This window comes from Carettochelys insculpta, chromosome 1 (genome assembly GCF_033958435.1).
Source record: "Carettochelys insculpta isolate YL-2023 chromosome 1, ASM3395843v1, whole genome shotgun sequence".
Classification (NCBI taxonomy): Eukaryota; Metazoa; Chordata; order Testudines; family Carettochelyidae; genus Carettochelys; species Carettochelys insculpta.
In genome coordinates, this window is record NC_134137.1 from 12,176,859 (window position 1) to 12,189,736 (window position 12,878).

The window sequence follows — 12,878 nt, forward strand, 5'->3', positions numbered from 1 at the left end:
CTACTGAAAAGTCCTATTTCTTTTGTTTTTATTTTTTGTGCAAATATTTGCAATAAAAATAATTATGAAGTAAGTACTGTACACTTTGTATCGTGCGTTATAATGGAAATCAGTCCATTCTGAAAATGCACAAAACATCTCAACTATTTAAATAAATGGTCTTCTATCACTAACAACGTGATTGAACACTATTGTTTTAACCATGATTGTTTTTAACAATAACTATTGTTTTTAACCCAGGGTTTTTCATCGCTGGACAGCTCTAGTCAGAACCTGATTGAGAATCAAGACAAGAGTTCCTGGACTCAAACCTCTGACTGAATTCCAACACACATATCTTTGCCCTCCTCCTGTACCTCCTGTGTTTGAAGGACCTGTTGTCAGCTGACCTTGTAATCTGCTGCCTATTTTTCACCTTCACTGAAACCCCCAGCTTCCTCCTGTCCAGGTCACTCACCACCCACCCTGCTCCTGCACCCACTTCCAAACTCCACCCCCACACTGCCTCCCTGCTCCTGCACCCTCCTTCCTTTCCAGATCACACACCTGCCCCGCACCTCCTGCCCAGACTTACCATCCCAGGTCACTCCCCAGAGGCCCCCTCCTGTGCACTGAATCCTTAATTTTTGTCCACAACCCCGAGGCTGGGGGGACCCACAAAATCTACTAGTCCTGGTCTCCATAGATTCTGGGGTGAAGCTTCAGAGTCATGAGGTGAATGTCTTTTATTTCTGCTTCTCAGCTGGGGGCCACATGGAGAGGTGTTCCCCCCGCCCCCGATTTTCACTTGCTTGAAGCCTCTGGCTAATTTTTCTGTAGGTCAGTAGTCCCCGATCAAACACAGTTCCTCACCCCTGCCATAAACTGGCAAAATTGAGAGCTGAATAATACCCGCAGGCATTCTACGATCCAGGCAATGACAGATCAGTTAATAACAGTTCAGTGTTACTGGCCTTGCTTAAGGAGACAGGTTATGACACAATACAGAAAGTGCGTCCGAAGTCTTCTCTGATGTCAAGTGCATAGATGTACAAGGCATAGTCTGCAGTGGCTTAATCTAGTGCACTGATTGGGTTTTCACTGCATTTCAATAATTATAATCTAGTGCTTTCAGGCCAAAGGATAAATTAAGACTTAATCAAGTCTGGAATTACATTTTAAAACCCAAAAGCAGACTGCCTCCCTGTTGTCTAGCTTGCTACAAAGCCTTAGGCTCAAAACAGTTGAAGTTTATGGGGAGGAATGACTCAGTGGTTTGAGCACTAGCCTGCTAAACCCAGGGTTGTGAGTTCAACTCCGGAGGGGGCCATTTAGCCATCTGGGGCAAATAGATCAAAAAAGGGATGGTGCTTGGCCCCGCCGATGACCTCATAATGTCCCTTCCAGTTCTATGAGATGTGTATCTCCATATTTTTTAAGTTCTCCTGAAAAATGAAGTGCATACCTATATCCCTGTGTACACGCGCACACACACACACACACGACTGTGATGAGCCAGGCTGTTGATGAATGGCATTGCCCTCTACTGTGCAGAATCAGAACTCCTCAGCCATGTTTCACAAGCCTTAGATTTATATCAGAGAGGTAGCCGTAGACTGTAATTAATGACAATTCTCCTTTGCTCAAGGGCTGGGGTCAGCAACCAAAATACCAAGAAGAGCTTATTTTCCCCGAATTTGATAAAAAAAATTAAATAATTCAAGAGCCACAATGCATGTGAATATGAGACAGTCCTTAATTAATAACATCAAACCATACTTTTGTAACTCCTATTTTAAGAAGAGTGCACATACAATGATTTGCAATGCAATACATGTTTACTGCAGAATGGTCACAAACTTTTTACATATGCTATTTCCTCGCACTTCACATGTGTTTGTATCACTGTCTTCCTGACTTTCACTCCTGAACCTATTTTAGTTATGCCAACTTTGCTTCACATTTAATTTCAGTTTTCTCTCTTAAAATGCCTGATAGCCTTCACAGCTAGATTGCCACGTGCTTCCTTTTCCTTTTATTAGCAACATGATCAAAACACAGATACAGTATCATATCCCACAATGCACTGCACATATTAAAGGGAGAGTTATCCAATGTTTCAAGATCCCATATTATCTGCTATTTAGATATGAGTTGATCATCGTTGGGCTTTTAGACGTTCACCATTTACTGAAAATAATCAGGAGGGGTTTTTTTTTTTTGGTTTGCAATTATTCTGCACGGGCTACAAAGAAGTCCTTAAAGATTCACATGTGACTCCGAAGCCACAGGTTGTAGACCCCCTGCTCAAGAGGAAGAGGCCTGTGTTTCTGGAGCAGGAAGCCTGCTCATCTTCCTCATAACATGCAGCATAGCACAAACCATCAAGTTTTAAATGGCCGCTGGAAAGGATGGGGGCAGCTTTTACTTTTATGGTCTATAATTTGTGTCCCATGCTTATCACTGTTGTAATTATACAGTAAACACTTTCATATCCGGCATTCTATCATCTGGAACTCTCAAATAACTGGAATTTTAACCATAAGCAAATTTTAGTTACATTTTCCACAAGTGATAGTAAATATAAATAAATACAGTAAACAGCATAAATTTAGAACATACACTACTATTGTTGCTAAATAAAGTAGTAGGCTTTAATTTTTGTTTGTTTCTTGGCCTCTAATCATGTTTTACTTTAGTGTTATGCATTGCTATGTATGCCTCTTTATTATCCAGAATATCTGAATATCCAGCAACCTCCTGGTCCCAGGCTGCTGGATATGAAAGAGTTTACTGTACCTACACTGCTGAGTTAGCCTGGGGATGGCATGTGGGACGGTGTGCTCATATTAGCCTAAGTATGAACGTCCCTCCCTATATTACCATGTCCTTGTTGTTTCTGCACTTGCCTGCATGTCTGAGGACATACGCCAGAGTTTCTTGTGCTGCGATGCTCCGGGATTCTTACCCAATAAATAGCAGGGAATTGTGGGAAGGGCATTACAGGCCTGCCAACATGAACGATCTTGCCCACATCTTCAGTGGAAAGTGGGCGGGAGCCGGCTGGGGTTAAAACACAGACTGCGCTTTAACACATCCCCGCTAGCTGTGCGCACTAGCATAGCTCAAAGCACAAAGATACAGTTGAGGACTGCGTGTGGAAGCATGGGGAGAGGAGGCTGGGAAATAACCCAAGAAGGAACGTGGGGTAAGACTACAGCGTGGGAGAGAGCAAAGAGCTGGACATGGTGAGGTAGGTTGCATGGCGCACTAGGACAGGCCTAGGGAACATGGCTGAAGGAAGACAGATGAGGGAGAAAAATCAAGCGGACAAGAGGGCAGCTTGGGAGGAGCACAAGCAACAAAACCGGAGAGGCAATTGGAGGGAATGACGGCACAGACAGGGCAGTGAGTGCGCAGTGGCAGTCTGTACGAACACAAGCATAAACATGGGAAGCCGAGAGCCAGCACAGAGCTCAGCCCTGTCCCTCACTGCAAATTACCCAGCTATCACTAAGGAGCAGCTTCCTGCAATTACCACCAGCAGAACACATGTGCCAATTAGCCGCACACCAATATCCTACACGAACCTTGATTTAGGCCAGATCTCAGCCCTCGGGTGCACCAGAACAAAGCTGCTTCCTGTAAGATGCCACAAAGAATGAAAGGGAGCAGCTCTTGGCTGGGGCAGTGACTAAGGACCATATGGGTCCCAGAGAGAGGAAACAAGCAGCAGGGTACAGTGGAGAGCTCCTGGGAAGCCGTCAGGCCAGATGGAAGAGGCTAAGCGGAATGATACACAAGGTGAAAAGTTCCTCTGATGGGGGGGAGGACATTTGGTCTGTGATTAGGTGAGGGGCGCAGATCGCTCCTCTTGGGCATCAGATGGTTTTTATTGTGACACCCCCTTACCTTCCAGGTATTTTTCTGCAGAAAGGGAACATGTCCCCATAAGCTATTCCCCTCCACACAGTTTGCAGGACCGCCTTGCCAATGACTAGTATCAACTGTCACACCAGCACCTTCTAGGGACTCACAATTGTTCATGTCGCAAGGTGCTGGGCAGACCCACAGCCAGGGAAGAGCCACAATGTGCCTGTGGACAACACCTGTGTAGTACTGGGGTGCTCTGGGCACAAGAAATGCTTTCATCTGTTAACCTTCCACGGAACCTGCAGTGTCGGACGGATGTCCCCATGTATCCACAGAACGTCACAGGCACTGTCAGCCTGCCTCTCAACCCATCCAGGAAACCTTGCCTGCAGGAGTGCAGGGAGCTCACTTTGCACAGCCCATTAGTCCCTGTTGGGACTATCAACAACATCATTAGGTCCAAGAGCCTCTTAGAAGCCGTGACACCTGCCCAGTAGGAAGTAAACTCAGGTCACTGGCTAGCTGGACATAGTCCCCCAGACAGGAGCCACTCTAAACCGCCTGACAGCTTTCAAGTACTGAAAAGGCTGTTACAAGGAGGAGGGAGCAAAATTATCCTCCTTAATTGCGGCAAGCGTGGTCTAGGTTAGATGGTAGGAAAAACTTCTTAATTGTCAGAGTGGTTAATGATGCTGTGAGCTAAGCATCTGCAGTTCCCATTACTGATTCTGCCAGCTTGCTGGTCTCCTTTCACTGCATACCAAGCAGCCACATTACTAGACACACCTGTGAAATCGAAACAAGTGGAGAAAAACAGCACCTGTGTGACAACAAAGGTCTCTGGGCAAATTCCCTTGTGGGTAGTGATGTGAACACAAAGTATCCAAACACTCACTCACCGGTCCACTTCTGAAATATTGTTGATCCTTGCAGCTTCCAGTAGGGCATCTTCTAAGAGAGAAAAAGAGCAGAAACGCTAATAAAGCGACTGGCAGGAGACGCACAAAAAACACGCACCCATAACTTGGATGTGGCATGGCACTTATGGCTATAAGGGATATGAATCCTCACGCTCCAGGGGCATTACTAAACACAGGGAAAGCAGAAACGTCCCTTATGGGAAAGCTATTCCAGTCCTATCCATTAGGAGATTTACAGAAACTTCCTCTGAAGCAGCTGATGCTAGCCTCTGCTGGACACAGGATAACTTATTCTGACCAAATGCATCAACTCCTATATTACTTCACTTTAAAAACAGAGGGTTGGCCTGCAGACTACAGCTCCCAGGATGCAAGGCTTTACATCACCTGCTGCCATTTGGCTAAGGATGGCACACCAGGGGCTTGAGCATGTACTCAGCAAGTCTGGATTTTAAGGCAGCGGGAGGGGTTGCTGAAGCATCATAGTACGTGGTGTGCTGTGTCCACCCCCCACCCCTCCCAGACCGCAGAGTTGATGTAACGTGGGCGTGCACATCACATTGCTGTAAACTCCTCAGGACAACAATCACTGCACAGCCCCTAGCACGGTCTGGGTGGCATGACACAAAAATAATGACCGCTCTAGCTGGCCGCTCCCTAGCCATAAGGGTTCTGGAGGCTGAGGCTGAACCGGGGAGAAGGCAACGTACGAGGATGGAAGCAGAGGGAGCAGGAGAGAGAAGGCCAAAGAACTATTCTGGGAGCTAGTCACACCAGCTGCTGCACCTCTCAGCCGAGTGGTAATGCAGAAGGCAGTCAGTTGCTATGGTAAGGGAGGAAGCAAGGACTTTTCCTGTCTGCAGCACTGAAAAGCAAACTGACCTGTTGGGTTACTGTGCCTAGTGCTTATTACTGGGATCACTAGCGCTGTGATCCAAAGCCGTTCCATCTTAGAGCCAAACACCTCAACCTGAGAGCAACAGCTGGGAGAGTGAAGATGTAGAAGATGAAGAGCACCACCTCGTGGGTCACCGGAACAACTACCTTGCCCTTTTAACACACGGATCGTGCTGCACATCGCTTTTAGGGGCGATTTAACCAGAGAGACAGCAGCTATTCTGAGCGCAAAGCCCTGTGTCCTGCAGGGGGGGGATAGTACCGCATTGCTGCGTGCGTACAAGCCTCACCAATAACAGGTGATTCTCTCCCTTCTGGCAGATGAGCTCTACCAAGCTGTATTCAAGTAGCAGAGTGTTAGTCCTAGCCTGTGTCTGCAAAAACAATGAGAAGTCCTGTGGCACCTTATGGACTAACAGATATTTTGGAGCATCAGCTTTCGTGGGCAAGGACCCACTTCATCCAGAACCTCTGGACTCTCTACTACATTGCATCTGATGAAGCAGGTCTTTGCCCTCGAAAGCTTATACTCCAAAATATCTGTTAGTCTATAAGCTGTATTTATCCATTTCAAGACTCCTGAACTAGATGTGGTAAACAGGATTAACTTTCCAATGCAGAAAGATGGACATCATACCCAAGGGACTGAAAATGAAAAACCCATTACGATCGACATATTCTACTGATTACAGCGAGAGATTGTGCCTCTCGCTCTCAAGGAAACTGAGGAACCACCTGATCAGCATCCTGTACGACAAACAGGAGAAGATCACGAATGACCTCTCTGCCCTTTAAACTCTCATCAATGAACAAACTTCCGCACAAGATGGCACATTGCCAGACTTGAGTGACACAAGACAAAATACGAATAATATGCACTTCTCCTCACAAAAGAGAAAGGGCAATAAACTACCTAAACTACTACTTATCACAGGGTACTACAACTGTGACAACCTCAACTCACAGGAAAATATTGTTAATCTTCCCAGCTACAGACTTAGCCCAGCAGAAGAGTCTGTCTTATCCAGAGGACTTTCTTTCCGCCCCACCTCGCCCACAAACTTGATATAATTTTGTGGTGATCTTGAAGCCTTTTTTTGCAGTCTCTGTTGGAGGGATTACTTCCAACACACCCATGAACATCAAGCCGACCCGCGAGAACCCCCAAACCAACACCAAAAGAAGAATCCTATGTGGACTCCCCCGACTGTCATAATGACAATCTGGATTACTATAGTCAATGCTTCTGCAACTGTGCTCAAACTGACAATGTGCGCAAGCAACACCAAGTGACACATAATCTCAGCCATGTTGAACACAATGCTGTCCAGATCCTCACAAATGACTGGACATGATAATCAAGCCAGCTGACAAAGGAGGTGTTGTAGTCATCATGAATAAGTCAGACTAAAACAGGAGGCAGCTAGACAATTCTCCAACACCACATTTTACAGACCCATTTCCTCTGATCCCACTGAAGAATACCAAAAGAAACTACACCATCTTAAGGAACTCCCTGACTCTACTCAGAACCAAATTCACACAGACACACCTTGGAGCCCAAGCCAGGATTATTCAATTTGCTTCCCAAAATCCATGAACATGGAAACCCCGGATACCCTATCATTTCAGGTACTGGCACCCTTACTACTGGGCTACTCAGCTATGCGGACTCCCTCCTCAAACAGTACGCTACCAGCACACCCAGCTATCTCCAAGACACCACTGACTTCCTGAGGAAACTACACAACATCCAAAATCTTCCTGAAAAGACCATCCTTGCCCCCATGGATGCAGAAGCTTTTTACACCAATATTCCACATGAAGGTGAACTGCAAGTGATTAGGAAGACTATCCCATGTGTTACCCCAGCAAATCCGGTGGCTGAGCGATATAACTTTGCCCTTACCCACAACTATTTCTGATTTGGGGACAATTTATGCCTCCACATCAGGAGCACTGCCATGAGCAGCTGCAAGGCCCCCACAATAGGCTAACATTTTTATGGCTGACTTAGAACAATCTTTCTTCAGCTCCCACCCCCTATTACTCCTCATTTACTTATGGTACATCAATGTTATCTTTATCATTTGGACCCATGGTAAAGAGACTCTTGAATTCCACAGGGATTTCAACAACTTCCACCCCATTGTCAGGCTCAGCCTTGACCACTCCACACAAGAGATCCATTTCCTGGATGCTATAGTACAAATCACCGATGGTCAAATCAATACCACTCTCTATTGGAAACCTACTGACTGCTACTCTTTCTTACTTGCCTCCAGCTTCCATCCAGGGCACATCACACGACCCATCATTTATGGTCAAGCCCTTAAATACAACCGCATCTGCTTCCATCCAGTCGACAGAGATCAAAAATTTCAAGATGTTTGCCAGGCATTCCTAAAACTTAATTATCCACCAGGAGAAGTTTAAAAAAAAAAACAGATTGACAGGGCCAGACAAATACCTAGAAACCACAATGTCAAAATCAGAATGAAACTTTACGGTTGACCCTATCAAAAAAAAAAATTCAGATGATCCATTCCTGCACATTTTCAAAACTTTGACTTTTTATATCAAATTGGGATGGTCTGTGGTCTCCACAGTCAGATCTGTACAAGTAGCTATGTTTAACAGGCTACACTGCTGGTTAGTTTAAATTTAGAAGTGGGATTTCAGGAGAAAGAGATGTGTGACAAAATCTGAGGGGGAAATGTCTGCATGCTACTTGTTCACAATGAGGACATGGGGCGCTGTTTTTCATTCACATATTGAACACAGCAGCACTGGGTTGGTAAACAAAAACCAGAAAGTGAAATTGACCAGCCTCACAAAGGGAAACTGACCAGCATGTGGTGGTTTAAATGTCTTAGCCAAGCACATGCAGCAAACAGTATTAACAAAGACAAATACATCAGAGTTTAAAACCTCTTTCCATTCCACTTATCACTGGTATCTTTAACATTGCAGAGACAGATGGGACTTGTTTTTCAGATTATGGTTGTTTCTTGGTGATGTCCCTTCAACCAGATTTTGTCCAGACCATCTATGTCTCAGCCAGTTCATGTTCAGCAAACAAACTGCAGGAAAGGGCACTAGCAAATAAATTCTGTACTCGGGGCCAGGCTGTGGAAAGACACTTGGAAGGCCTCGCTCAGTGGCACAGCACAGGGAACTCCACAATAAAGCAGCTCTTCAGATCGTGTCCACAGTCATTTTACAAAGCGAAGGGCTCCCTGGGAGATCCATATAGCACCCCAATAGCTGTTCTATTGTAATGAGGCTATTCACTGCCCTCTCCTGGATGGAATCAGAACCACTCTATGGTGTGCTCTAAGAGCTGCCTGCGGCTAGTGCATCAGCGATATTTTGAGGCCTGTGGCTTTGTAGGAATGTCTGCATTCTAACCCCACTGACACAATTAAGAGTTATGCCATGCAGCTTCGTGACAACTGCAGTCCTAGGTGGTGCACATGTGTTGCACGCTAATGAATCTGAAAACTGCCCTCAGGTTCCTCAGCTCCTGTGAAGCAAGGCCACCTCTCATACGACTTTATAGACAAATGCAGTAAATATATACTGTTTATATAGGGCCTTTCATCCTCAACAGTCATCACAACGTTAAGCCCATGTTACAAGTGGGGAAACCAAGGTCTAGGGCATGACTTACTCAAAGCCACAGAACGAGTCAGTGGAGGGGCCAGAAGGAGAACTTTCATTTCCCAGTCCCACACTAATTCCAAAAAACACAGTAATTAACATAAAAGGCATTAATGACAGCACACAGGAGAGCACAGAAAAAGATGGGCCTTCTATCCCAGCAGCTGAACCTCATTCCAAACCTCTGAACAATCTTGCATCCCAACCTGCAGCTTTTGTGTAGAATGCACATACCAGACAGCTGAGAGTTTGCAAGTTATCACAGGCCCTCTGTTGGTCTATTACAAGACAGCACAGCAGGAAACAGAATAGACAGATGAAAGAGATGAGCTTTTACTCTCAGCTCCAGCAGTGACTTCCTCAGTGACTTCAGGAAGACCATAAACAATCCATGCCTCAGTGGGATGAAGATAATAGTGATTTGCTTTGCCAGCGATCGAGAAGCCTAATTCAATAATGTTTCCCAAGTGCATTGAAAAACAAAATGAAAAGAACTGCCAACTGAAGAACCCAATCCTGCAATCATTCACATTCACATGGCACTTGGAATATGTGAGTAAAGGGACTATCCCATAGACCTAAAATCAAGCACATAAATAAGCATTTGGAGGATGTGAGAAGCAATGGCTGAGAGGCTGCCACCAATTAACTGCGGTGGAAGACACAGACTGCTCAGAATAGCCTGCCTCTTGGCATTAACATGGTGCATTAATAACCCTTCCATCCCACTTAAGTCTTCACATTGTCAGCAACAAATTTCCCTGACTTAAAGCATCCGTGCAACTCTTGTAAGCACTGTACACAAGGACTTTACTCCTTGGAGAATCACTGCACTCCATCATCAAAGGCTGGCCGAATCTCCCTAAAAGACCTCCCACCGTAAAATAATCTGAAACATGGTTCTTCCAACACACAGAGTAGGACAATGGATAAATATAGACCTAAGGTTGGCACATCCCCCAGAACAATGGGTCTGTACTCCACAGTCTGTCAGTTACAGCCAGTAGATGCTTTCTGCTCTAGTATGGACAGGCAGTCTACAGTCACAGGACAGCCAGTTATGCAGTGCTCCATCCAGAAATAGGCGAACCCTGGAGGATTGCATCCTGGGAACTTGTATCTCACAGTCCCTGTTCCAAAGAGATCACATTAGTCCTGCCATCTCCAAGGGCTGCTCCCCTCTGTGAACAGGTGAATGATCTACACCTGAGTCACACCACAGACTAGACGAAGTTGGGACTCCACTAAAGGTGCACAAACATCACAACTCTATTTGAAGAGCATCCCCCATTAGGAGTGTTATGTCTACACAGTGCAGCTTTTAGAAACAAGGCTTGTCAACACCGGCTTCATAACTAAAGTCAGCAGTTTTGAATAGGTTGGCACATTTGTGGACAAAATACTTCCATCCCCAATGAAGGTGTCTCGCTTTGTTGGCAAGAATGCTCCAGCCCACAAAGCACTTGCCACAGTAAAACTTTGCTGTTCATTGTGGGGGGTGGTTTAAGCACCTATGAACCACAGGTTTTGTTGATCAAGGGCAAGTATAGCTGTACCCTGGAGTCTTTCACACCACACAAGTACAATGAACTCAGTAATAGTCACCCTTGGATGTGGGGACCCTGCTGTAGCAATACACCACTGCAGCAGCAAATGCAGGAAGCACGCCCCGGTGAGTCCAGGTCCCCCTCTTCTTCTGATACCCCGTGGGGTCCGGTCTCAGACGAATGCACCAAGCTGCTTCTGAGCACTGCAGCTCTAGCTCCTTGCCGGGTGCATCTAACAATGGCAGCTCTGGTGCTCTGTACTCTTTGGTGCACGGATCCGCCTCCTGCAGCCGCAGCGACCTGCTCCTACAGGTGACCATACCTAGCTCCTGCAGCCCTAGAGCTCTGCCCCCCCCGGTGCCCAACTCCTGCAGCCCTGGCACCCTGCCCTCACCGGTGCCCAACTCCTGCAGCCCTAGTGTCCTGCCCTCACCGGTGCCCAACTCCTGCAGCCCTAGTGTCCTGCCCTCACCCGTGCCTGTACCCAGCTCGTGCAACCCTCGCGCCCTGCCCTCACCGGTGCCCAACTCCTGCAGCCCTAGCGTCCTGCCCTCACCCGTGCCTGTACCCAGCTCGTGCAACCCTCGCGCCCTGCCCTCACCGGTGCCCAATTCCTGCAGCCCTAGCGTCCTGCCCTCACCGGTGCCCGTACCCAGCTCGTGCAACCCTGGCACGCTGCCCTCACCGGTGCCCAATTCCTGCAGCCCTGGCTCGCTGCCCAGCCCCAGCAGCCCGACCAGCTCCCTGCGCCCCCTCGCGGCTGCCCCCAGACACTGCAGCCCCTGTGCTCTGGTGCCCACTCGCTGGTATTGCTGCAGCACCTCCCCGCGCCCCCTAGCGGCGGCTCCCGGGTACCGCGGCCCCCTCGGCCCCCCAGCGGCCCCGCCTTCCCCCGCCGGGGCGGCCCGCGCCGAGGAGCCGCCGGGGGGCCGCGGGGGCGGCGGACGGGCCCTCAGGAGCCAGGCGAGGCCCGGAAGCGGAGGCCTGGACAGCAGGGAGGCCAGCATTGTTCCTCCGGCCCGGCCTCGCTCGGGCCTCCGCGGTGCCGGCAAAGGAGGAAAACAAAGATGGCAGCCCCCGAGAAAAGGCTGCCGGGGGGACGCTGCGTGGCGGCGCCGCGGCGGCGCGCACTGCCTGGTGGGAGTTGTAGTCCGTTCGCCGGCAAAACCCGCAGTGGCGTCAGGCGGAGGACTACAACACCCATAAGACGCAGGGATGAAACGCAAACAATTCTCCCCGGTGTCGTCACACGGGGCGCCCGGCCGCTGGCCGAAGAGCATTCTGGGTCGTGTCAACCCTCAGGCATGCTGGGGGTTGTAGTTTGAGTATCAGTCGGTGGGTGTCCTACAGCGCTGCCGTAAAGCTATCAGAGTGCTTGCCTTGTTAGTGTGTATCTGCAGAAACACCGGGAAGTCCTGTGGCACCTTATAGACTAACAGATATTTTTGAGCATAAGCTTTTGTGGGCAAAGACCCGCTTTGATGAATTCCTCAAAAGGGGACGAAGCAGCTCTTTGCCTATGAAATCTTGTGCTCAAAAACATTTGTTCGTCTATAAGGTGCCACAGGACTTCTCATTTTTTGGACAAAATACCTCATGTAACTAAAACGAAAAACCAGTCAGGTAGCACTTGAAAGACTAACAAAATAATTTATTAGGTGATGAGCCTTTGTGGGGCAGATCCACTTCTTCAGATCTGGAAATGGAAATAGTCAATCAATTGTAATGTTGCAATCTGCTGGGTCTGTATATTCTGTTTTGGAGCACTCATCAGTCTTCTATGCGAATTAAGAAATATGAAAGGTAAATCTGGTTATGGTTTTAAATGATCGGTCAATTTAACAACTTGTAAACAGCCTTGTTTGTCCTATAAGTCTTAGAGGTCATTGTTGCTGGAGAGCCATGTGGCTATACCACTTGGTGCTGAAAGCCATTTGATCCACTGTTATTCCATGACCAGGCGTGGAGGTGGGAGCAAAAACAAAGGTTTCTTGTCCTA

General features: G+C 47.6%; 1 protein-coding gene across 1 annotated transcript in view; it reads right to left on the reverse strand.

The window, feature by feature from the left end:
* CLPB (ClpB family mitochondrial disaggregase) overlaps positions 1–11,954 on the reverse strand; it is a 161,130-nt gene extending 149,176 nt beyond the window's left edge. The window contains exons 1-2 of the mRNA XM_075017145.1: positions 10,938–11,954; positions 4,752–4,803 (exon numbers count right to left, since the gene is read on the reverse strand). Coding sequence (XP_074873246.1) covers positions 4,752–4,803; positions 10,938–11,886 — 1,001 coding nt within the window. The 5' untranslated portion in view covers positions 11,887–11,954. The remainder of the gene's footprint in view (positions 1–4,751; positions 4,804–10,937) is intronic.
* Between the last annotated feature and the right edge of the window lie 924 nt (positions 11,955–12,878).